This window comes from Carassius auratus, unplaced genomic scaffold, assembly GCF_003368295.1.
Source record: "Carassius auratus strain Wakin unplaced genomic scaffold, ASM336829v1 scaf_tig00216558, whole genome shotgun sequence".
Taxonomy (NCBI): Eukaryota; Metazoa; Chordata; class Actinopteri; order Cypriniformes; family Cyprinidae; genus Carassius; species Carassius auratus.
This window is the reverse complement of record NW_020528631.1, coordinates 932177-958688: the sequence shown is the minus strand read 5'-3', so window position 1 is coordinate 958688 and position 26512 is coordinate 932177. Positions and strand designations below refer to the sequence as shown.

The following is a 26512-nucleotide window of genomic DNA, read 5'->3' as shown; positions in this document are numbered from 1 at the left end:
TCTCAATGTGGCTCTTGTGCACAGGGAATGAAGCTCATCTCCTCTCTTCAGTTGCATCATATTTTTAAAGACCCATCAGATGATCAGATTACCAGGCAGTGACCCCCTGGAACCTCCTTGTACTTTTACATCAACCACACCTGTATGATCCCACCAGCTTCCAGCGGTCTCTTTGGGAACAGAAGTCAACATATTCCTACAGCGATGAATCCTCTTCTGCTCCTTGTAGTTTGTTAAAGACGTCAGATGTGACAAGGGAGAGGTTCAGACATGTGACCATCTTGCTGTTGGGAGGATGTGAAGGGGGCTTTGGGTCATTTATCACCATTTTGAAAACCCCACACAAACCTCTCTAGTGCCACAGATCCTGGTAGATGTCCAAATTTGAGTTTCATGCATTATTCTCACAAGAAGCAAGTTATAGCGTGTGGCTTTTCAAGTAGTTTAACAATCTCACTTTTTTTTTTTTTTTCTGGATGGTGTTTAATTTAGGAATTCATTGGGATTATTTCACACAGCTAAATTTAATTGATTGTCCAGGTGTTCACAGCTAGAGCCAGTAGTCAACCACATGCTAAGAGTATATGCCAAGTCTTCAGTATGCATTCATGTAACTAAGCCCAGGTTTTTACCCTTAAAGCTCCAGGTGTCCAATTTATTTGGACTCATTTCTAATTTGATCTTGTTGATACTAGTTTGTTTAATTCTTTCATCTTCTCTTTAACTGGATTTGATGGTTGCACAACCAGCATATGGAATGCACAGGACCACCAACACTAAAATCTGCATTTGCATGGTGACCCTTTCCCGTCTCAGTAGCTCTGAAGGGATTTTGGCTTTGGATTCCAAACCAGCAGGAGAAGAATCCAATCATCTAGAGCTCATCTCGATGTGACCTCGTCCATCTGGGAAGCTAGCCGGGATTAACCCAAATGCTGGACATTTATGGAGGATTTTAAGAGCGGATTCCTCACAGCCGCTTTGTAACTCTATTCGCAAACTTTGCACAGAAAGACACTGATCCGAACTCTCAATGTGTCACAGGAAACCAGTGTTAGAGATTCTGCTGGTCCGAGTCAGTCCCTAGATGGGTTGTGTTTTCAGTTATTTCAGCCATTGAGCTGGTTGAGCCTTGAGGGTGGCTAGCATGACACCACAGAGGATCCAGAATGCTTAAGTTAGGAATGCTTGTGCCTGGATAAACGACCTCACCATCGAAAGCATTGGAATGCCCATCACACCTCATGCGGTTAGTGCTTGTTGAAATATTTTTGAATAGAGCTGCTGCAGTTGAAATGTCTTGTACTGTTTCTATTAGGTTTTTAAACTCCAGTGCCGCAAATGATTCATTTTGTCATTCAGGCTCAGATTCCTCTTGTCCTTAAAACCTATGCTGAAGTGTCTGTGTGTATTAATATCTCTCTTATTCAATTCCCTGTGTCGATTGAACCCGACGATGACGGCGAAGGGTCCACTGTCCCTCGGCCCGCCAGATGATCTCATTCTCAGATGTCACTGGAATGTGGGATGTTTTATTTGTCTGTTTTAATCTAATGCTGTACGTATAATGTTCTGGGAGTTGATGTTCAGGTGGGCAGTTTGCTTTCTTTGCAGCAGCTTACTTGGTTATTACAGCTTTAAAAAGATCCATGCCTCACCATCATGGTCAGTTTCTGTGTCCTGTATAGTCATTCATCCCTCTGCTTGGGTTGGATGGAGTATTTGAAACACAAGTCGAAATTTCTTTGTGTCTATTGATTTATCCATTTAAAGTCATTCTAATGAATTTGTAATTGCACTTAAATCATCATTAAAACAGACTTGTGTAAGTAAAAAAAAAACACACACGCAAAAAAAGATTAGATACTTCCGAAAATGTCTTTTTTTTATTATTATATGGAAGTTTCTCAATAACTCATTTGACTTTGGCCAGTGGTTTGGCTTTGTACTTCACAAGTTTTGGTTTCTGCTTTGTTCTGCACAGTATAACCAAACGTGTTTTTCCAAATGCCTTCCCCAGACTTCACCTCCACTTCCTGTTCAGGGGTCTTGGGCTGAAGCGAACATGCTGGTTCCTCTAGCTCATGCCTTTGCTTTCCCAGAATACCTTAGTGCTCTGGGCTGCTGTAATACAAGCTGCCAATTCCTAAAGCCATTTTACTAGCTGGCTTAAGCAGTGGCAGCAGGCCTGATATACGGCCCCAGGGTTGCTTGCAGGTCGGAGGCTAGTGCTGCATTTGATGGGCTAACTTCTGAGGGAGGAAGTGAGACAGGCTGGCAGTGAGTGGTACCAAGGAGGTTCGCCCTGGATTCTGTAGAGTTTTAGCCATTTCTCAATTTTCCACAAATAGTTATAAATTGTAAATCATTCTTTAATAAATTTGGGCCTGCTCAAAGCTTGAAAACATGATTCTAAAACAGCATGACTCAAATTGATGTGATGATATAGTGCGAGTCTGTACCAGCAGAAAATACCAGCAGACTCTTTCTTCCCGACCCCTCCGGCCAGGCAAAGGTCTCTCGGCTGCCCTGTGACTTAAACTCTCAACCCGCATCTGTCGGAAACCATATTTTTTTTATGTGTTCCCAAGACAGTCCAAAGTTTCTGAAAGCGGTCTTTTTAAACTGCAAATCTCAAGGAATTCTTCCTAATTTCTCCACCCCATTTACTAATGTGTCAGTGTGCCGTTCGCCCTCAGAAGACATCGAACACGTCTCTGATTTTCATTTCTCCACTTCTGTCTTTAGCTCTCTGTGGAAATAATGGCTGCGAGAGTCGATTACACGTCTCAGAGCAGATCCGTGGTTATAGTTTCACATCCTGTTCGTTTGAAAGAACATACATATATAAATACTAAAAGACATCTTCCTTCATCAAGGTTTTCCAATCTACATCTCTTTTGTGTACATTTAGGAAGTCAAACTTAACCTAGCTGTGACACAAGTCGGTAAGCATTACCGTGTTTAACTTCTGACAGTTGGTGATGACTCCGAATGGTTTTTAATGGTTTAACGGTTTTCATTTTTAGTGACAATTTTCTAAGCCTTATTGAGGAAAGTAGTTGTAATTATTTTCTAAATGTCATTTATAAGCAATAAAGTAATATTGAATGTACAGAAGAGAAATTTTGAAGGCTGTGTTATACCCACATTGTGAGCCAGCATTGGCCCTGAAAGGTCAAAAATAGGTCACTGTGTCATGAAAAACCAATTCAGAATTGCACTTAACCAGCACTTAACTTAAATGACTCTTTTGACCTTCTCCTTAACATTTATTGATTTCATCTTCTAATGTAAATCTGATTTTTTCTCTTCCCCTTTTTGTTTTGTATCACTTTCCCCTAATTAAGTGAATGTACAGCCATCAAAGATGTGTATATATTTACGTGTGTTTGTGCACCGGCCAGAATGACTTAACGAATAATGAATAATTCACCTGCAGAAACTGTGAGACAGATCTTGTATTTTTGGGGGGTTGAGAAACAGACTGTCCACATTATTTTTATAGACTGCAAAGTGTTTGATTTTGTGTCATTATTCGTTTTTCTGTAAGGCCAAGTGCTCTGAATTGTCTGTTGCAGTTGACACGTAATGTGCCAAAAATCATTCCAAGATATTTTTGTAGTTTACAAGGAAACGAAAAGCTTCTTAAGCGTGAAATTGAAAGGGTAAATATTTCTGTTGTCAAGCTTTTCCTTTATCCGTCTTTTTTTCTCCTCCAAACTTTAGTCGGATAGGTTTTATTTAAAAGTATTTTGTAAAGTGGGCCATGTTTTTTTTTTTTTTTTGTTCATTGTGTAGATGTGTACCTTATTGGGCTCCTGGAGAGTGTTTTTTGGATGATTAATTTTCAGTGTTCTATTTTATTCAGAATCTGTATGAACTATTAAAGTAGAAAGACTCATTTAAGTGTGTTAATTCACCAGCCTTTCAAACTTTGCTTCCCCCTCACCCCCGTTTCATTCTAAGGGAAGTGTTTGTGTAAGATGGACCTGTCGAGCCAGGGGCTCAGAATGGTTCTGTTCTGTACTGTTCTCTTTTATTAACCGTTCAGACTGTGGGTTTCCCTTCTGTTCATTCATCTCCTGTGCCGTATTAAAAGCGCTGCCAAAGACAGATTTCAGGCCTTAAACACACATACATAAACATGCTGTTACACACAGTCACTGAATTAAAGTTCACTGATATATAACTACAGAAGGGAGACCGATGTTGAGAGCATCTATGTGGTGTTTCTCTCTCTGATCAAGTGAATGTTAGTGTAGAGGGAACATGCTAATTGTATTCAGCCTCTCAGTGTCACCAATAACACACTCTGTGTCAGTCTTACACCTTTGTACTGTAATATTTGTGCACGTTTCAGCTCAACATGTTTCACCATTGTGCATGGAGCTAGACATCTCTTTAGGCTGAACTGCAGACTATATGTATTCCAGCTAATATAATAAAAGCAACTTGTTTGTAACAGGTTTGGGTTGGTGTTTTTTTGTTTCGTTTAATCTGCTGGTAGATGGTTATTAGACACGACTGATGGACTGAATGTAAGCACTGCTGTCATTTAATAGATTTATTGGTGATAACAGTAAAAGGAACACAAACCAGGAATTTAATATTCAGTATTTTTGACTGAAACCCCTTTGGTTTCCATTGATGGAACACATTCTTTGTGTAATGCCAGATAGATCAATCTAAATACAACTCTTCAGTTGGAATAAACAACACTCATGGCAGTACATTTTAGGCATAGCCTATGGGTTTCCCCAATGTATTTAATTTTTTTATTTTCTTGTATGGTAAGCACAAAGAGAATACAGTAGTTAAGTCCATACCACATACTGATAATGACACAGCAGCAATGTTGATGGAATCACTTTCAGGACTTACAGTTTTTTGAAAGACTTTCCAAATGGATAATTTGGAAAAGTCTAGACAGTGAAGTTTCTTCCAGTGTAGAACATTTATCAGCATTACAGAAGAACACAGAGTTTTAAAAGCATTTTAATGGAGCGATAACATGAAACTGACTAGGTGATTTAAAACTGAAACGTTAGACGGCCTATCTGTGTGTGGAGGTGTTGTATGAGTGTCTGTGTGTACGTATGAGCATTTAGTAGATTGTAGAGAAGTATATTTCTGCACTCCGAGCTGCAGGGTGTGTGTGTGTGTGGGGGGGGGGGGGGGGGGTGTTCTGTGTTGAAGGGCACATTGTGAAATTGTAGTGTGTGGGTGATTAAGAGAAACATCTGTCTGTGAACAGGATGAGTCAGGTTTGAGTTCTGACACGCTCATGTACCCGTTACTGCAAAGCCCACGCTTCAAAAACCAGTCAAGAAGAGACACATTCAAAGAAGGATCCAGCTGTCTTTGAGAATATTACAGCATGTCAAAGGTGTAAAAATACAAGTTGGATTGTGGAGGAGATCAAATCAATTTTAATATTATGCAATCAGACTACAGAGTCTGTCCTGAGGAGGTGTAGCTCGTGTATCATTTCCTGCTACCGGCTAATGTTGTGGCTCTAGGAAAGTCAATAAATCTAGAGGAACTGGTCTTGAAGTTGTCTGCAGTTAACAGTTCAACATAAAAGCATCCACAAAATACCATAATATCTAATAAACGTGATTTGATGGCGATTTGGCTCTGTGGTCAGTGAACCGAATGTACTCACATTATCAAAACCACTGGACAACTGCAGGATTATGAATTAAAGTATGGTTGTGGCAACGTGGTGCAGGCTGCTCAGGGCTCTAATCATGTACCAAACTGCTGGGGCCAATATCAGCGAAGGTCCCTCAGACTCCCACAATGCAGTGCAGCTGCCAGGGCCCACACCACACAAAATGGGGCTGTGGCCAGAGGCCTGGAGGGGTTATAGCAAGAACAGAGAGCGGGAGAGAGTGGCCAAGAAAGCCTCGGGACAGCATGACACGGGAAGAGACTGGCTGAACTAAGAATAAAAAAGCGAAGCAGACAAAAATGGGAAGGAAATGGCCACAACCAAAAGAAGAGAAAAAAATGAGACCATGAAAAGAGGCTTAAGAAACTTAAAAGTGCCTGACCAACATATTAAGTAAAAAAATTACCAAAAAAAACCCCGCAGTTCATTCCAAACACAATTGCATATAAAAACATCAAGACGTAAATAAAGTTGTGACCCATTACAAAATCTGATTCCTACAGAAATTACCGTACTCTATTTCACCTGCAAAATAAATTCAGAATGCACCTGAAGAAAAAAAAAAAAAAAAAGTAATGCGTGGTCGGGATATATATTTTTTATTACTTAATGTTATGATGCAATGGAAATAGCAAAAGGTCATTTATTGCATATTTTGACATACCACCTAGAGAATGGATTATCAAAAATAAATAAAAAAATGTGGGCTGGGACCTTGCTTCTATTCATTGTTGATTGGATGGGGGCAGATCTGAATGCATGCTTGAGGAAGAGCATGTGATCGTGGTTTAAGCAGACTAAATGATTGGAGTTGTCCAGCGTATGACCGCAGAGAGAAAGCTATCATTTCACTGGAAGATCGAGTTATGACTTTTTGATTAAAAATTGTAAAACCTGAAGCATGCATAGATGAATGGTTCACAATAAGATTAGGAACATCTATTATATGTCAACTTTAATTTGACTTACGGCTGCAACAGTGAGAGAGCGTGATGTCTGAAACAGACCTAAGCAGGCAAACTTGATGTGATAAATAGTACTGATGAATGGAAAAGAACAGGAAGTTCTCAAAAGGTTTTAAAGGAGAATGTGAAAATGTACATAAAATGATCCATAAACTACCAGAACGCAGGGGGTATGAAGCAGATTTCATATTTATTTTTACTACAAAAAGGAAAAGAAAACAAATATAAAAAAAGATTGCAATGATCATAATTAAACATATAATAAAACTTAAGAAAACCATGAGCTGCTCAAAAAAAGATACAAAGCTAGAACTGATATTCTATTTTAACAGGAACAGACCTATTAGCAACACAAAGTGAATTTCAGCTAAGCTGCAATTTTTCCTAACAAAAACCTTCAAGCTACATAGAAAAGTCATGACATTTGATTTTCTTTTTTCTTTTTTTTATTCTGAAAAAATAAAAAGGAATGGATTTGGGTAGGCAGTTGGCTTTCAACTAATGCATCCATAACCATATCCTATCCGTTTTTTAGAATTGAAATTTTAATGCTCTGCCATGAAACATCTGATACTTTGTGATCGAAGATTTTGCATGAGTTGCGTTGTGTGTGAATAACAGTCCTTGTCCTTGTCCTTATACATGCCTCTGCGGGGAACAAACCATTCCAGGTAAATTCCGACATAACCTGGGAATTCTTCTGAAACCATCCACCTGTCCTTTTAGATGACTTGAACGTTAGCCAATAAAGCTGCTGCAGCAGAAAGCAAATGAGTGAAGGGTTGTTTTAAATCTCCAGATCCCAGATTAGTGAATTATTTCCCTAAAGGCATGTTCTTACATGCAGACATACTCTCCCATGAACACACACATTCCCAGTCTAAGGAGTCACCCGGTGTCCTTACTTTACCCGCCTGCTCTTTATCTAACAAGGCATTCTTTCACTGAATATCCCCAACTCACATTCTCTCTATTTGCACATCATGTGTGGGTTTAGACGTTTATTGGTTGCTGGGGGAAGGCTGTGGGTTTGGATTGGCAGTGGCTTGGCGTGGCATAGTGTACATGGCTCCCAGAAACTGATCAGCGATCCTTCCTGCCTCCCTCAGCCCGCTCAGCAAAGCGCCATGGACCGTTGCAGGATAGTTTCTGATTGTGTGTTCACCCGCGAAGAACAGACGTGGAACAGGCTGCAAAATGCACACAATCAGCATAACGTCTGCTTCTGGTGACAAAAGCATCTTAAAGGAAATGAGCAATAAGCTGTGACGCTCACCTGTGAGGCTCCGGGGATGGCAGGACCAGGTGTGATGGGCTGGGCCATGAGATCGTAGTCATTACCAGATGAACCGGCCGCTACATACGAGTAAGACCCACGAGCCCAAGGGTCGGCACGCCAGCGACTCACCACCGTCTCCTTTGGCTGCCAAGTCGACAGAAACAGAACACACAGTCAGTTCGTTGTTGTTGGAACAGACCCAGATGCTTCATACTACAGGAATGAGCCCCAGAGTCTCAGTGTGTGATTTAGTAGAGAATTAAACTCTTTTCATTACATTTAAGTTTGACGTTTCCTCTCGGTTCACACAAGCTTTTCTGTTGCACAGTGCGGAACCACAACTTAAATAAGTTTCTCTAGCACATCCGAGCTCACCTGAGGTACTGCACTGCTTCCAAAGATGCCCTTGAGGATTGCCAAACAACGGCCCACGATGACATCATCGCTGATATTCTCCATAATGCCTGCAGCCTCTCCCGCCATCAGAGCCAGCAATATGGGAGCTGAGAAGACACAAAAGATCAGATTCAAAGGCTCATTTCTGCCTATTTTTTTTAAACCACCATCACTTTGCGCTTAAGTACACAAATAGTTGAATAGAAGGGTAAGATGTAGTCTTCAGCAGATCTCATAATGAATATTGAATGGATGTTTTTTTTATTATTTATTTTTTATTATCCTCCATAACATCAAAATAATTAACTTAATAGCCATATGTTTAATACTGAAACATCCCTAAACTGAAGGATGCTTACCTTTGTAGAGATTCCAGAAGAGAAACAGTTCCCCTCGACTGGCTGTAGTACTTCCCACATGTCCGAAGAGGTTAACACTGGGGTCCCAGAATACTCGATCAAAACACAACACAACCTAGAACAAGGACAACAAAGATTAGGACAGAATGGGCCTTTTTAAGAGCAGCTGGTGAGTTTATTCTATGGAACAGTGGATTTTTGGAAAAAAAGTCACTTTTTTGCCCATCCTGTAGTGTATTCAGACAGCTGTATCTGATACAACAGCACTGTGCATGAATCCGGTACCACATTGTGCCCTCTTGTGACAAAAACTGAGAAATGGTGCAGGACAATTGCATAATACTGCAGTATTTTTCTGCTGCAGCTGAGGAAGTGAGGAGAGAGAGAGAGAGCAGAGGAGGAGGATGATGCATCCTGGACACTCACTATGTGTAGGGGTAAATTCGTTAAAGACTCATTGCACACACGCCTGTATCTATCATATTAAATATGATCTGACCTAACCAGCCCATCCTAAGCTTCACTCTTTATTAGCCAAAGTGGATTTGTTTGATATACACATATAAAATGTCCCATGCTGATAAAGACCAGCATTGTCATTACATCAACACCCTCCCGTCTGCGAAGGAATAAACTGAAATTATCCACACCTTGTTGAGATTCCCAAAGCCCATTCTCTGGACGGCAGCCGTCTTCCATTCTGGCAGGGGAGGCACAAACTGCACGGCTGGCGGCTGCTGCTTCAGCACTCCCAAAGGAAGAGTACATAACACGGCATCACACTTATAAATGAACGTCTGGGTAGTGGAGCGGGTATTAACCGCAATCACCTCACAACCTGAGACGGGGAGGAAATGATGGTCATAAATGTAGATACACAAACAGACCAAAACAGCAGGAGCTGGACTGACTGACGGACTCACCAGATGATGTGTATCGGACTTGTCTCACTGCAGTGTTGAGTTTGATATCCAAACCCTCTGCGAGTGCCACTGGAACGCATGAGTATCCGTTCCGCACCGTTAGGTGACTGCCCGTGAACTCAAAATCATCGTCCTGCTCACACACAGAAAGAAAGGGACTGACTGCAGAAGCAAGCTTTGTTTTCTTTCTTTGTGTATTTGACTGGGAATGACATTTGCATAGTGAGCACCATTCTCTACAAGTAGAGTTACACAAACACAATTCAGACGTGAAAGGTGCAGTACCTGATCCCAGTGTTTGAGTGAGAGTGTTGAAAGAGGTGTAGCGTTGGCAAACTCAAGGTTTGCAAAGTGCCAGTCAAGAATCTGTCGGTCTCTCGAAGACAGATAAACATCACTGAAAAAGAGATCCAGGATGACATTATTTGGACTCCGTTTGGAAGGACGGACAGGTGTGTTAATGTGACCTCAGTGGGACTGTTTACTTGCATGGGTTGTGTGTGATTACCTGGGTGGGTTGGCCTCCAGCTCTTGCAGTCTCTCCTCTAATTTGACCTGCATCTCCACCAGCTCATCATACTCCTGCGGCCCAAAGACACGATCACAATCAGCACACAAATGAAAGATGGGGATAACAGTATCTAGAGAGCACGGTGGCCAATGGCTGACACAATACAGATAATAACAGTGAATTTTAAAGATAGCCTACATGACAATTAAATGCAGTTTTTACACAGTTAAAAAAAAAGAAAGAAATGTACATTAGTCACAAAATAGGTTTGACCAGAAGTTTATTCTTAACAGTGAACACGGAAGAGTTCAAAATAAGACCGTCCTCTCTCCTCAGCACCTGAGTGTGAGGTTTTCGGATGTGTAAGCTCACTGCCGAGTGGCTGAGATCAGCAGTGGTTTCATCCCAGAGGGCAGAGTCATCCCCCTTCAAGCGGGCCAGCCGTGTACCCATCTAACCAGCACAGGACTATTTAAAGAAAACCCTCCCCCCTAAACCGCATCACACAACTCTGAAATATCCTGCTATAGTTTCTCTGTGTGTCAATCTGTTACAGTCTGCAAGAAATCACCCCAAACTTTTGACCAGTAGTGTCTAAACATATTGATTTGTAAAAGCTAACATTTCCTTCTGAATTATTTTTGTGTATATGAAATAGAGTATATGAAGTTTTAATTTTTGCATATCAGAAAGCTAAGGCTTAAGGCTACATCTAGACGAGAGTCGTGCACTAAAAGTATGCATTTTAAAAGGAAGCAAGCAGGCGTCGAAATTCATGTTTCAACCGTAAAAGGTTTGAACAGCTCTAATGGGCTACAATTGAGAGTGATTATGTGAATTAACATGCTAAAAACTCACCAGTGAAGACCGTTTAAGTTAGGAATTTAACTTTTGGCTCTGTTGGTGCTAAAGAGAGTACGACCGTCTTAGACTGTGGTTTGGGGAAAAAGTACTAAAACAAGCCAACTAAAACAGCAGGCTGAAATGGTATTATGCTCCATTACCAATCGCAGAGGTGTTTGGCATGGCTGGAAAACACGGCTGTGCAGTAAAAAGATATTAAGATTGAGCATGATGGATCCAGAGCTGTCGGCAGTCGCTAGCAGAGGAGATGCTTGGCTGCTGAACGTGCGATTAGCATTTTTTGGCGAGTTAGTCGGCTTCTAGGACAGTTTGATTAGACTTCAGCTTTAATTTGAAAAAAGGGATAGGCTTTAAGGGACAGAAATACAATTTTCACAACCCATGTTTAACATTTTTTGGCCACTGGAATGGGATTGGGAAAATTAACCAAGCCAGAATCTTTTGCAACAAACTGAATTTGTCAGTAACATGTTTCGTTTTTTTTATTTGTGTAAGCGTGCACAATGTTTATATGGTCAGTGTGGGGTGAGGTCATGAGGATTTGGTTAATGTGGGGAGTTCGGTCTACTACCTTGCAGAGTGCTGTGAGGTCTCGGTGTTTGCTCTTCACCAGGAACTCAGCTGTGATGTCTCTGGGTGGCTTTACCTCACTGGCCTCTTTATACTGCTGATGCAGCTCCTTAACTTTCTCCTTAGTAGCCACCAACTGAACAAGAGCAGGCACAATCAAATTCATTTTGTGTGAGGAGCATGCTGTAACTAAGGGAAGTGTACATGCATGTATTACCTTGTTCAGAAGGTCCTTAAGCTCCTCTTGAGTCTTCACAATCTTCTTCCAGTGTTCAATCTGCTCATCTTTCACATGTTTCTCCTGCAGCCTGAACACAGATGAGCGACATGTCAAAGCCTATTATCTTACTACTTTTCTTCTGATGCGTCATCTCATAATATGAAGCAAATAAACGGCGCTCACTCACTGTATCACTACTTCCAGTGCTTGTCCCAGAGACACAGGTTTGTTGTTGAGAAAGTTGAAGTCGAGCTGGTGGCTGAGGTATGATGTTGCCTCTAACAGACGATTGAACTCTTGCTCTACCATCTCATCCTTCTCTTTAGGGACCTTTAGCAGAGTAACAACCATGTAACTTGATATTATGGATGATAATTTATCCACATATACATTGTTTCAGTATTAATATGCAATGCGTACATATGCCAGATGTTCATTTTCATCAAGTTTTTGGGTAGCAAACTATACTGAACAAGAAGGTGTTCATAACTCATAAACGTGTGCTGAATATGCAGTTATCATTGGGTGTTGCTGAGTGTGTAAATAAGTCCTATATAATTCCTCTATTTAAATATGTTGATTATAAACAGAAATACTTACACTCGTGCAGCGTTCTCCCTGTAGATCCAGGGCAATCCATCCGTTTAAGAAATGAAAAATGGAGTGAAAGATGGGATGTAGCAAAGAGAAAATGTTTGGAGGTTGAGTGGGGGCAGAGAGAGAGAGAGAGAGAGAAAAATACCATTAGATTGTTCTTTTCTTGTAAGGTCTTAGGAATGCTGTACAATATCATGAAGATAAAAATGTGACAGCTATTACATTTTATCCGTATTTTAAAATATTACTTCATACTTATATTTCTATATATGATCAGAATTTTAGGATATATGTATATTAACGTATAAAACCTAAAATGATGTGCATCTGTTTATATGTTTCAAGATCACTCACAGCTTGTCCGTTGGCCTCATAGAGTGGACACTTCTGTTTGATTTTCGCCAGCTCCATGTTGACCTGTTTGCTGACTACAGCCATAGGGTTTCCGCCTTAAAGACATACACATTCATTTCAAACTGTTGCACAAGCTTTGAGATCGCTGCCTGAACATGTGACTCTCTTCCATGGTCAATAGTGCCACCTCCTGGAGAGATGAGTATTTTCTAGGTCTTACCCAGTCCAGTCACCACCATAGCACCCAGGTCAGCTACATAGTTCCCTTTCCTGAAAGTGGCCACTCGCCCTCCCACACGGTCCTACAAAGAACAATCAAGGTTTGTAAAATAAAAAAAACTTGTTTCAGGCTCATCAGCTCTACTGAATAGAGTTATCAGATTTCAGATACTTACTCTTGATTCAAGAACAGTCACATCCATCCCAAAACTCTGCAGCTGTCTGGCTGCTGCCAGCCCTGACACCCCACCTCCAATCACTATAACTTTTCCAGTTTTCTTTGCTACAAGAACATAAGAGAATACAATTTGAACAACACTGGAGACCAGAGTGTTTCTGCTTTGCATTTGTCTTTGCATTCGTAGCATTTATCTGTTTAAATGCCAGCTGCAAACAAGCTGTCATATATTAATGAAAATGCTATACAATAGAATACATTCTACACCAGACAGATGAAATGCAAGTGTGGTAAAAGCCTTGTACTGCTGTCATCCTGTTTGCTTTGACACTGATAACTCTAGATCTGCTCTGTGGTAACATCGAGTCTCAATTACTTGGCAGAGGCTTTACTCTCTTGTAGACACCAAAGTTGATGAACCCATGTCTCTCCAGGTAGCTGTGTATCCGGTGCACTAGGACAGCATCACCTGCAGAGAAGAACCACCACAGACACATTAGAAATATACACATGAATATTTAAACAAATACAGCCAAGTCTATACATTTGGTAAAGTGTATACATTTCTTAACATTCAATACAATTTTGGAATCAGAGCATTGTCAGGTGACAGACTCACTGTTGTATGGAGCTTCTAGCTGCTGCACAGTTGCCTCAAAGGTCAGCTGAACTTTGGGGTTGTCCAACCACAGTTGAAGCTGAACATTCGAGAAAAGACATTTTTCACAGCTGACTGGAATTTTGAAACATTTTTGTTGGATCAACTTTGAATACAATCTACCCTCTTATTAAAACATTTGGGGTCAGTAAGACTGGTTAATGTTTCTGAAAGAAGTCTCTTATGCTCACAGAGGCTACTTGGCTTCTTGTAATAATATTTCTTATGAAATATTACAAATTAAAAAGAATTGCTTTCTATTTTAATATTTTAAAATGTAATTCAGTTCTTTGATGTCGAAGCATCTTCTCTCTACTCTGATGCTCAAGAAACTTTTATTATTCTCAGGGTTTAAAAAAAGAGCTGTGCTTGATATTTTGAGAAAACCACATTATACACTTTTTCACCATCTTTAATGATTTGAAAGGTCAAAAGAACAACATTTATTTGAAAAAGAAAACTTTTGTAACATTATAAATCCCTAAAGTGTCACTTTTAATCAATTTAATGCATGCTTTCTGAATAAAAGTTTTAATCAAAAACATACAGACCTCAAACTTCAGAACAGTATATTATTAGCCAATAAGACTTCTAATAGAGTTTCTACCATAATAACAATGTCTATTTAGCTCCTGTTTATCAGCTTCAAAAAACTAAATTCAAATGCTTTAAATATCACAAAATGTATCGCAAACTCACCGTTCGGTTCCGGATGTACAAGAACACTTTCTGAGTATGCTGTGGTCCACCGATAATGTCAGGGAAGCATGCAGCTTCCTGTGATGTCATACGGTCATGTGGGAGGCGGCTCTGGAAGGCAGCTCCCTCAACACCTAAATCGTCACAACATTCATTAACCCACAATTACCACCATTTCCTCCACTTCCATAAACAGTATAAAGTAATAAGTATTTCAAAATATTTTTAAATTCTGTAAAAGGTGCAAATATTTAGATTAGTCCAACCTCTGACTATACCTGACGGTTCCTCAGGTTCGCTGTCATTCTCCTCCTCTATTGGTGGGGGTGGTGGAGGAATTACCTGTTTCCTTTCTTTCTCAGCTTTAGCGTTCCTCTCTTCCTCTGAATAATACTCATCCTCCGACAGATTGGCGAGACTCTCATCCATCTCCCTGTACTCCACCTGCAGCAGGAGGCACAATAAAAGCTTCATTAAAACCTAGCTCTGCTTCAGCTGGGGTGAAACATGAAATTATTCCCTACTTAAACAAAACATCAACGGTTTACTATATAGTATGTATTAGGGCTGGTTAAAAAATATAGATTTCTCGTTTTTACTCTATTCTCTTTTTCATGAATCCCAAGAATCATTTAGTCTAGCCTGTCAGATAATGAACAGAACATTTTAGTGTGCCTCCCTTCCAATAAATTGCAATAAATAAGTGATTTGTTACTTTTGACATGAAACGAAGTCTTAGATTTCAAATTCTGTCCATTTTATAACAATATTCAAATATTAAATGCTGTTTTGGTGCTGTTTAATGCGGAGTGACAGATCGCTGTAGCGCCTCGCGTAGAAATGGCAGCAGGAACTGATCGTCTCCTCCACTTTAACATCAGCTACAGAACAAAACAAACATGAATGAACATCTGTCGGTATGTTAAAAGAAAGAGTACAACTTACCGAAATCCGTTTCCTGTCTCATGTAATCATTCAATTGGTATTTCAACTGAGGGATGATGTCAATAGCTTGTAAACAATATTGTCACGTAGCATCACATTTACCACAGAAGAACACATTCGACAATTAACTCATTAGTCAACTAGAAAAATGAACTCTAGAGGAGCATTTTGCTAAATATATGCACCATAAAACATATTCATTATGTTTTTTACTGTTCATTTTGTTTGAAGAAATTTGTCAAGTTTTTGTGACAGCCACCATTTAAATGTATATGGAGTAGATATATAATTCTGTAATTTAAAGTTAAAGTTAGTAACTTTATTATTGGAAAAACTTTGAGTATATTTTAAGTGTTTGTTTACAAATCAACAAATTTAAACCTTCCATATGACTGACTCTCAGGTATATTTTACAGTATTAGCATTAGAAAATTTGCCAATTCCTGTACCTGATATACATCTAAAATAATCAATATTGGATCGAATCAAAAGCTTGAAGTATAATCCAATTGAATTGTGAAATTTGTGTCAAAACCCAGCCTAAGTATGTATTCAGATTAGTATTTAGAGCAGTTTAACATTTCAGAGCAATAAAAAAATTGTGTATTATTTAGTGCCAATAAATCATTTCGCTTCACTCAGTTTTTCTGTTTCAGTTGACTCAGCTAGTACAAAGGAATGGCTCAATTAGTGCTGTGCAATTAATAAAAAAATAAAAATAAATAAACTTTCAATTTCGATTTTAGCCTCCAACAATTATGAAAATAAAGTAATCAAAATAAAATGATTATTGCTCCCCGTTCTGCTCCCTTTAGCAGCGCTCCACTTTCGTTCCTCAATAAAAGCCCAATTTTCCAGTAAAATCATGTTACGTGACATTTGCAAAATGAGACATGCTTGATTTATCAAAATATTTTTGTTTTTGTTTTTAAAAGCGTGAAAGAGAACTTGCTCTGCTCCTCGGGAAGATATATGTGCTCAGAGATAGAACAGAACATGGACATGTAAAGTAATCTTTTAGATCAAGGGGTGCGCCTAAATGGTCAAATACACGCAAAAATGTGTCAAAATTCTGCGCTTGGTGATTATTCATATACATCTTCATTTGTCATGTAATAAATGAATGTAAGGAGTTGAGAATAAAAATATGTGTATAACAGTAATTTGGATCTGTGCGGGTCTTAAAGTGACCGGGCTATGTTGTATTTTACGTTTGATTATTAATTTATGTAGTAGGCTGCACCACGCTATATGAACCTTTTCATATAGACTGCAATAAATACAAAACTAGAACCAAACTAAAACGAGACATTAATAATAAATAGCTTAGTGAATAAATGAATCATACTAGTATTCATTGTATTATTTACTATTTTATACTATTTTATCATATACTATTTTATTGTATTTGTCCTTTGCTTTTTTATTACTGACAATTTTATTATTTTCAATCATTTTGAGAACGTTTTGTTGTTTGTTTGAAATTCTGCTGGTCTCTACAATGTAGAAGTCATAGCAACCTTATTTACTGGAAATGCTTATTTGATATTTATCACTATCTTTAAAATAATTACTCTTATAAAGGATTGGTCATATGACCCCGTCACAATCCTGATAACAATATTTATATAATAATCGTGATCCCTAGGCTCAATTATCCCTGTTCACAAAATAGGAAAAGTTCATAGAGATGTTTACCTTTGCTCTTTTACGGCGACTGGTCCTGCGTCCCTCTGCAGAATCTTGATCAACCCCTCCTGGTCCAGGAGGATGCAAAAGAGGAGGTCCACCTGGTTCTCCACTTGGAGAAGACCTCTCTTTCTTTTTCACATCTGCAGAACCTGGGCCAGAGGGACCGGCCGGACCAGCTTGAGGAGCAGAGAGGGTTTCAAGAGCACGGTCTCCACCGTTACCCCCCGAGGAAGAGGAGGAACCTGGGTCTAACTTCTTATTGGACAGCATTACAGATGAAAGAAGTCTTTCCTGAAATGAGGAAACAACTGCTGAAGGTAGGTGTGTACAGATAAAAGGTGATGAGAATGAACAGAGACAGTCCAAAAATGCTTTCCATTTATACATCTGTGGGTCCTGTCATAATTCATAAATGTTTAAAGATGAGTAATGATCAACTTAGATTCATTCCACACAGATTGGTCCTATAACGAACATAACAAATGTACAGTTTTCTATCACAGAGCACATGTTCCAATTGCTTTGAATGCTCAAAACAACATGAGGTTTGCAGAATCTCACTTGTGCACCTGCTCTGAACCAACAGCCATTGTTGGAGAGACACAAGCTGTTAAGGTTTGAGAGGAGATTAGAGATGAGGGTAAATGTTGTGTATTCATTTTCACTGCACGTTTAAGCTTGCTAAATTTAGGAAATTTAGGCATAATTTCTCTGCTCAATAGTCCGTGAGCCTACCGTTTTCAAAACATGATCACACACTCGCCAGTTCCAATCCTAATTCAAGTTGAATTTGAAGCAAACTGATTCTTTTTATCAGAAACCAACGCAACAAATAACCGGCCCCAATATAATTTATAAATTTACAAGTTTTGCGGTGTTAATAGCGGTAGCAGATAACGTTTAGCCGCTATAACGTTTACGTTAACTTACATATTTAGGATCGGAGCTCCTGTTAATAATACATATATATTATCAAACGATCCCTTTTTTTTTTTTTTACTATGAAGAAATCGGGCAATTATTGTTGCGCTCGTGCAATGGTTAGCTAATATGCTACTGCTAGCGACACGAGCTGTTCTCTCTGATTATCAAACTCCAAAAAAAGAAATTCTTAATTACCATTCATTACAATTATGACATGAAATATTAAAAATGTATACATTTTATGTGTTAGTCTCATTTACCGTCTTGCGATCTATTTAAAAATAAATATTATTCATATTTACCTCCTCGCGGCTATGGGGAGTCTAGTACAAAGAAAGAAACAGATGTATGTCTCTACCGGAAGCGCACAACCAATCCGGCTAGGCGACGAGGGTACAGAAGGCGGGATCTAAATTGGCCAGTGTTTTTAATAGGGTAGAAGAGCGATCGATCAAACGTTTCAGAAAGTCAGGTTCATTTTATGCAAATTTGGAATGCAACGTTCACCTGTATGCAAACTTAAAAGGTTTCATTCATTAAATTGATTCAAGTGAATCAGGGGCCCTCAGGGCTCACTAGAGGACCTCTGTAAATTTGCAAGGGAGACACAGATTGTCTTAAATTTATTTAAAATAAAGCTCATTATATTTATATAATTCGAAAATTAAAATGCTAAACCTGCTAAAGAATTTAAAAGTGCAACATGGATATCATTTATCATATCGCTCTGTAGAAAACTGTTGTTGTTGCCTAAATAGTATTTTTATTTTTATTTTGTTATTTTTTTTTTTTTACAACAAAGTCATATTAATTAATATTAGATTTAGTGAATAAATAACAATGATTAAGACTTACAAACAATATATTTATATGTTTTAATCTTTGATAAACCACCATAATCCACCGGACAGAAGTGATACTAGGAATTCAGGCTATTGAAAATTAAATCATATTTTTTTTGCACCATCAAGATTATGTGGAGCATATCCAAACATGAATAAATAAATACTGGACACAGGCAAATTTTTAGAAAGGAATATGGCACAGTTTAGGAATTACTAAAGTTTGAAATAAGAAAATTTTGCATTCAATTTGAAAAAAAAAAATGGCCATGAAAAAAAGGACACATATTCAAGAAATAATCAAAGAGAGAATTGTGATGATTTAATGTACAGAAAGAATTACTTCAAAGAATACTCCTCACTTAAAGCCCCAAAGGTTATATGCTCACAAATGGATAAAATAATCATTCATTTAATCTGGAAAAACAAGCCTCATAAAATAAAATAAAAAATAAAATAAAAATCTGTTGGTGGGTTAAATGTTCTTAATTTTACAATTTTCAAACAAATTTGTAAAATTAATTGGCTTAAAAAACATAAAAAAGTCAATATTGTCCCATATAAATTATTTGATTTTTTTTTCTGCAGTGTCCTTATATAACTGTCAAACTTCCCATTGCTTTTTCCATGGCTTTTTTTTTTTTTTATTTATTTTTTTTATCACAAACAAGCATTACTTTACTGGTCACTTTTGTACAAACACAATTTTTCTCCTAGCAGGTGTTTTATATGGAATAATGGTGATATCACTCATAATAACAAGTCACTGTATAAGGAGAATTGGGTTTTTATTGGGTGATTATTGACAAGAATGGGAAATTAGAGACTTACCCTTTAATTGTATTACAAAATATGGCTTTTTTTTTTTCTTTTTTTTTTTTGTAAACGAAAAATAATTTAACAAAGTAATCAAGGCTATTCCTAATGGCAAGCTATAGTATTTTTAACCAAATTCTCAAATATAAAGCGTTTTTATAACAGTTTTATAAGAAACTCCCTTAAAGTCGGATCCAATCCTCCTTGTAAATCAAAATGGCTTAAACCTCACTGTATATCTTGGTGCAGCATTTGCTACCATATAAATATGTAATTTTTAATCAAGGAAAAAGAAGTACTTGACAAAATTTTTCACAGATGTTTTCCTGCGAATGCAGTTGTTAGCAGATATATTCATAGTGTTTGTGATAAATGTACCTTTTCGTAATCCATCTATTGAATATATTGAACATATATATTGAATATATTTTTCTATTGCCCTTTTGCTATTTCTATTTCTACACAAAAATCTATTGTTTAAAGATAGTTTGTGATATTTTACTTTGTAATCAAAACCCATATTTTTCTGATAAACATATTTATATTATTAATCTGTTAATTAGCTTAGCAAAGTTTTATATTCATAAGTCAAAATAATTCAAAAGAAACCATAATATATTACATTTTGTAACACTGATCTTACTTCATAACTCTTTCTAATATGAGATCACAAAATAAGAAGCTTATAAAAACAATTACAAATTCTAAAGCTTTTCAAATTCATGTAACTGCCCTAATGTAGCCTATGTGTTATTATTTTATCCTGTTATTTTTTTTATTTTATGTATATATGTAGGATATATGTTTGTATTATTTTGCATTTTTGTTCTTGCTGTTGCTCTGTTTTGCATGCTTTGAGGTGTGCAACGTTTCCCTGTTTGCATCGTGCCTTTGTACGATGGAAACGAATCAAGAAAAAAAAAAAAAAGAAGTGGAAATGGGAGGAGTCGTTGTTATCCCATATTAGTGAATGAAAAATTCCGTAGAATCCCACCTGTCGCGAAAAGTCAGCGGCTATTCTTATAAAACAGCATATTTTTTTCGTGGTAAACTCTAAAATTAGTTCAATCCAAAAGTATAATTTAGTGTAAACCATGTTGAAGATTAGCAGTTTCCTCTAAAAAACAGTTTATTCAGAGTAGCGAAGCATCGTCTCCTCCATTGATATCCAATCAAAAAAAAAAAAAAAAAAAAAAAAAAAAAACCCGCCTCTGGTCTCCTTTCGCTTGTAATGCCAGAACGGAAGTGTTAGCCGTTACGCTCTTTTGGCTAATGGTTGCAGGCTTGTCTTCTAGTGGCTTTGGTCCGTATTACGCAAAGTGGAAAAGCTGGTCCAGGTGTGGGACGGACAGGTATATCAGGTACGGGACTGTGTGAAACTGACTCTCCGGTCGATGTACAATTCTTCCCGGTTTTATAAAGAAAGCACCTATAATAAGCCAAACTGACTGCGCTGATATTTGTCTAAAGGTGAGTTTTGTTCTGTTTATAAAGCTTTTAAGTCTCTACTCTCGGAGTGAGTGATAATGATCGAGATTCACCTGTTTCCTGCGACGTCACCTGTTGTTGTTGTAGTGCATTACGTTTCATTAATGTTTTTCATCTTTCATGTTTTTTCTTTTTACACTGAATATTTCTCATTGTTTTTATGATGATGATGATGATGATAATAATAATAATAAAATCTGACAAACATCCTTTTTTATGTTTATCTTGTTTTGAGATGTTTTATATGCATGGACGAAAACGGAGAGTTAATGGATTTATGATGGTCCATAGTAATTCCGTTTGAGTCAAACACTTTCTAATATCTTTAGACTATTTATTTGTCTTCATTGTACAGTTAATATACATTGTCAGTAGACATGCTTCAAAGAGTTATTGTAATTTTTAAGTCACCTTCACCACATCACAAATCATGGGTCAGTTGTGCATTTCATGACATTCTGTGATGGAAATTATGGGAATGTATCAATATTAAATCTTGATTTTTTTTTTCTTTTCTTTATTAGACATGTATGTTTTATTATTAATTAATTAATTAATTTATTTATTTATATTTTGTCTTTTCGTCAGGTGGTATATTTGATCTCAAGCATGCTGTTAACTGTTATTTTCTTTTGAGGTATAAAAATGTGTATGAATGATTTTCAAACAATAAATCTTAAAGGGTTTACAGTAGTAGATAGCATGAATTCATCTTTTTATATTGAATTTTTATATTTATAAATTTGGGGACAAAGCTAAAATAATACAATACAATACAATGATACATAAAAAGTCACCAAGGCAAAAAAAAAAAAAAAAGTTTACCAATAGAGCTTTAAAGGTATACCTTCATATAACAAAAAGATAAAGGGTAAAATCTCATCTTTTTAATAAAATATAAGCTCCTGGGTTATAAAAGTTCCCAAAGCTGAAGAAACATCCAGTGTTTTATGTATTAGTAGTTGTATTGCACTTGATCTCCTTTCCATTGGGCTTTTAAAATAGTATCATTATTTTATCTATGAAATATAGGTTAGTATCATTATTTTATCTATGAAATATAGGTGCACACAGTAAGCTTGTCTTTCCTTTCAGAGGACATCAGGATGAAGAACGAGGGAAACACGGATAAACGGCCTGACAACACGGCATTCACGCAGCAACGGCTCCCAGCATGGCAGCCCGTCCTCTCCGCTGGCATCGTCATTCCCGGCTTTCTCCTCATTGGTTTGGCTTTCATAGGCATCGGAATTGGCCTCTTTCTGACCTCACAGACCATCCAAGTGCAAGAGGTAAGCATTTACTGCGGGACACCAACAGAAAACAGTTCACTGGGTGGATGACATGGCATTGTATGGTAGAGTTTGTTCATCGTCTGATCAAGTAGCACATCTATTAGATCAAACAAATGTACTGAGGTCTGTCATTGGTTGTTTGTTAAAGGATAGACAACACTGTTTAAACATTCAAGTCTTTTTTTAGAGTTAATGAACCCCAGCTCTACATTAGCGCCTCGTCGCTGAGTTAGTTTGGAGGTGTTGTCATGCCGTGGCCTTTTGTGCAAGGTGGGAGACATTAATTAAAGATTAATGCTCTCTTTTCTCACCATGTCACAGATGGATTACACAGGCGTTGAAAAAGATTCACCCTGTTTCAGGTGTACGAGACTAAGTAACCAAAACTGCACCTGTGATGTCCCATTCTCCCTCAGCACATTATTTAAGGTAAAGTCTGTTTTGACGCCTGGTTTTCTTCCTCTCTCAGTTAGAACGTGACTGATAATGTCTGTGGTGCTTTCAGGGCCCTGTCTTCTTTTACTATGGCCTGTCTAATTACTACCAGAACTTCAGAAGATATGGTGTGTCAAAAGACTATAATCAGCTCACTGGCGATACACGATATTTCAAGGTTTGCATTTGGCATGAACACTCTTTTAAATGTTGTTTAAACTTTTGGGTCTTACTTTTTTATGTAAAGAGTCTTACTTTCCTTGTTTTTATTGTCATCTGACTTTCTAGAGTCCAGAAAGTGATTGCGATCCATATTCGAAAGACTCAAAACAGAACTACATTGTCCCGTGTGGCGCTTTAGCGAATAGCCTTTTCAATGGTATCTCATTCAGATTTGTAGATTAACTTTATGAATGAATTTAGCTCTGAAACTAATAATTTGTTTATGTGTTTCTGCAAAGACACATTTGAGCTCTACCAAATAATCAATGGTACGAAGAAGCAGGTGCCATTAGATGGAAGAGGAATCTCCTGGTGGACTGATTACAACATAAAGTACAGGAACCCTTCGCTTGTGAATGGCTCCTTAGCAAAAGCTTTTGATGGTACTTTAGATTTTAGTTATGTGAAAGTAGCTTCAAGATTTGATTTGAGACTTTGAATAGAACTGAATTATGTTCATCTTTATTAATGCTGATTGACAGGTACAGTGAAGCCCATTAACTGGCCCAGGCCAGCATATGAGCTGGACCTCACAGACCCAAACAACAATGGTTTCCTGAACCAGGACTTTCTTGTGTGGATGAGGAGAGCTGCACTTCCTCAGTTCAGGAAGCTGTACCGGCGAATCACAGAGGGGGATTATGCCGCAGGGCTCCCTGCTGGAGACTACTCTCTGACAGTGAATTACAGTATCCTTCTCATTAAAAAAAGTTCAAACTCACTCAAGACATAGGGATTGATAATAGGATTTTCATATTTTATTCATATTACCAAGTTGTTAAGTTTGTAGGATTTAAAGCCTCATCATGCCTACAATCAGGAAGTCTCAGGATCGCATATGGCGTCAGTCCTTTTCACAGATGTCCTTTAACCATGTTTGCCTGTGATGCAGGCAAACAGGTTTTGCAGGTTGGGTGTGGTTTTTAGCTGGTCCAGTGTAGAATGTAGAAGAAGCAAACAAGGGTTTTAAATATGTAGATAGTCAAAAGGGCAGATGAAGTTTGTCTTAAAGGTACACGTTTGTACATTTTTTTGTACATATTTTTTTTTCTCCTTATAGACAAGTTTTCCACAAAAGGAAATTCATTTTAATTTAGAAAAAATGTTTAACATCATGTAAACTGCACCAAAAAAAACATGTTTTTAAAAGTAGTTATGCTTACCAAGGCATTTATTTGATTCAAAATACAATAAAAGCAGTAATACTGTAAAATTCTATTACAATATAAAGTAATTATTTTCTATTTTAATACATTTTAAAATGTGATGGCAAAGCTGATTTTCAGCAGTCATTACTCCAGTCTTCAGTGTCACAGGATCCTTCAGAAATCATTCTAATATGCCGATTTGGTGCAACATTTCTTCTTATTATCAAAGAAGAAAACAGTTGCGCTGCTCAATATTTTCATGAAAACCATGATCCATTTTTCCAGGATTCTTTGATGAATAATAATAAAAAAAAAGTTAAATAGAACAGATTATTATTATTTTTTTTTTTAATGATTTTTGTAACATTATTAACATTATAACATAAAGTTGTTACTGCCACTTTTGATCAATTTTAATGAAGTATTAATTTCTTTAAAAAGGGGACCAAATTACAAAATCTCCTTTATCTCTTTAACCCTCCTGTTATTGTAATTTTTGCTTGTTTAATAAATTATTTATGGCTGATAGTGAATGGAGAATTTCAACAAAAGTATCAGTGACTGAAAACTAGCTTTTTGTTTAGGTGTCAAAATGTGTCCAAAATGACTGCCTGTGCAACATAAACACCTTTAAGGCAAAGTTTCAGAAGCGCCTGTTGCCTGGGGAAACGTCAGGTTTTATTTTTTATTTTTTTTATATATATAAATGCAGTAGAAATGTTCATGTGCATCATAAATGAAGCATGTTTGTTTCTTAACCACATCATTTCCAGACTACCCAGTACTGGATTTTGATGGACGTAAGACGGTGGTCCTCAGCAATGTGTCTTGGATGGGAGGGAAGAACAACTTCTTGGGCATTGCTTATTTAGTAGTTGGCTCTTTGTGTGTGGTCATGTCAGTGGTTATGCTAGTTGTTTATGCCAAATTCAAATTCTCAGATGATGAGGCATGATGATCCAAGGTAGCTTTGCTCATAAAGACCATCTCGTACATTCATCAAAAAACAAGAAAGCTAAGAAATTAGGCATTCGTTAGGATGGAGCCAAATGTTATTTTGAGACATAAGCATCATGTTTTTATAATCATAATCATTTTGCATTCACATGTTAGAAAGTTTTAGCTTCCGGGTATTAGTTTATTTTTAATCCGGAATTGTTCGTTTACTAAAAGAACATTAATGTTCCAAGAGTGACATCTTCAAATGAGTTCAAGAATCTGAAGATTAAAATTGTTATCCGAGGTCATCTTTCAGGGAATGTTGCAGGTTTTTTAAATATACTTTGACTCTCTCTCAGGTATAAAAGATGAATTAGCAGTTTGATTAGCTATTTTGTTTAGTTTCTGGACAATACAGATCCAAGATTTTAATGATTTTTACAGTTGTTTAAAACATAGACTTCTTGACACCTCAAGAAATGTTTAACAGATATATGGACAGAGATAGTCTCAGGTGCCATGTCTACCTGCCAAATGCATAGCTTGGTTAAATCTTTGTGTGTGTTTCATATATTGAGAATTAAAATGTGTTGCTGCTTGTATATTTTCTGTGTTAAACTTAAAATGCTGTTTTATTATATTAAAACATTTACGCAAGCATTTTATTGATGTCTTATAATATTTAAACATAACAGCAGAATTAATTTTTTTTATTTATTTATTGTGAGCTTTTAACAGTTTCAAGCATGAAAGATTTTATTTCTAAGCAAGGGAAATGGTGTGCTTTTACAGTGCCATTTGTACTGGACAAGTTAAATGAAAGTGAAGGGTGAATCCTGACTTCATTTGCACGCATCTGTGATACTGATCCCTGTTAGTGAAGGAGCTCTTATTTGGGAGCAGTATTCAGAGTTCAGCTCTATTCTGCACTCTACTTCAGTGTCTTTTGAAATACAATGTTTGAACTGTGAGGATAGAACAGTTTTCAGATTGAATCTGCTCATAATTATCACTTTGATCTTATTTGAATAACTTTTGATTGTCTGGAGCTTATTTTTAATATCACTTAAAATAAAAAAGGCTATTGTCTGCAAATGGGTTGGGCAAGTAAAGATGACATAATGAAGATTTGTGATGAATTCAAATGCAAAATTAGTGAATTACTGAAACCCTCCATCACATTTGTGCCTTTGTATACATCATTTAACATTAAACTGATTTGGGGAGAACCTACACTACTGAAAATTCAGCTATTACTAAGTTTTCATTGTCACACGATTAACTTAAGAAATCATGC

At 37.3% G+C, this 26512-nt stretch overlaps 3 protein-coding genes across 10 annotated transcripts in view; 2 read left to right on the top strand and 1 right to left on the bottom strand.

Annotated features, from left to right (window-relative positions):
- The window catches only part of LOC113098445 (leucine zipper protein 1-like), a 43629-nt gene extending 37380 nt beyond the window's left edge, over positions 1–6249 (top strand). For 2 of the 3 annotated variants that reach the window (XM_026263525.1, XM_026263527.1), the window contains exon 4: positions 25–6249. The gene's annotated coding sequence lies outside the window, so the exon portion shown is untranslated. The remainder of the gene's footprint in view (positions 1–24) is intronic. The other variant, XM_026263528.1, reaches the window with a different exon arrangement.
- Positions 6250–6813: 564 nt separating this feature from the next.
- Positions 6814–18413, bottom strand: LOC113098446 (lysine-specific histone demethylase 1A-like). Of its 4 annotated transcripts, none has more exons than XM_026263529.1 (21): positions 18333–18413; positions 17113–17397; positions 14736–14916; positions 14470–14603; positions 13732–13810; positions 13489–13581; positions 13111–13217; positions 12936–13017; positions 12716–12810; positions 12365–12382; positions 11952–12094; positions 11762–11852; positions 11546–11680; positions 10108–10181; positions 9885–9996; positions 9600–9732; positions 9327–9514; positions 8677–8791; positions 8297–8424; positions 7919–8065; positions 6814–7832 (listed from the first exon to the last, which is right to left on the bottom strand). In XM_026263529.1, exons 2-21 carry the CDS (start codon positions 17374–17376, stop codon positions 7644–7646), a joined length of 2508 nt encoding a protein of 835 aa, XP_026119314.1. In that variant the 5' UTR covers positions 17377–17397; positions 18333–18413; the 3' UTR covers positions 6814–7643. The 4 variants fall into 4 exon arrangements, with proteins under 4 accessions (XP_026119314.1, XP_026119315.1, XP_026119317.1 ...); XM_026263530.1 differs by having other exon boundaries at positions 14748–14916; XM_026263532.1 differs by lacking the exon at positions 18333–18413 and having other exon boundaries at positions 7644–7832; positions 14736–14913; positions 17113–17395.
- Positions 18414–20904: 2491 nt separating this feature from the next.
- On the top strand, positions 20905–25872 carry LOC113098431 (cell cycle control protein 50B-like). 3 transcript variants are annotated; one of them, XM_026263502.1, is made up of 8 exons: positions 20905–21049; positions 22272–22468; positions 22793–22900; positions 22977–23084; positions 23195–23285; positions 23368–23511; positions 23611–23817; positions 25050–25872. In XM_026263502.1, the coding sequence occupies exons 2-8, from the start codon at positions 22283–22285 to the stop codon at positions 25229–25231; spliced, it is 1026 nt and encodes a 341-aa protein (XP_026119287.1). In that variant the 5' UTR covers positions 20905–21049; positions 22272–22282; the 3' UTR covers positions 25232–25872. The 3 variants fall into 3 exon arrangements, with proteins under 3 accessions (XP_026119287.1, XP_026119286.1, XP_026119285.1); XM_026263501.1 differs by having other exon boundaries at positions 20912–21158; positions 22241–22468; XM_026263500.1 differs by having other exon boundaries at positions 20914–21158.
- Positions 25873–26512: the final 640 nt, after the last annotated feature.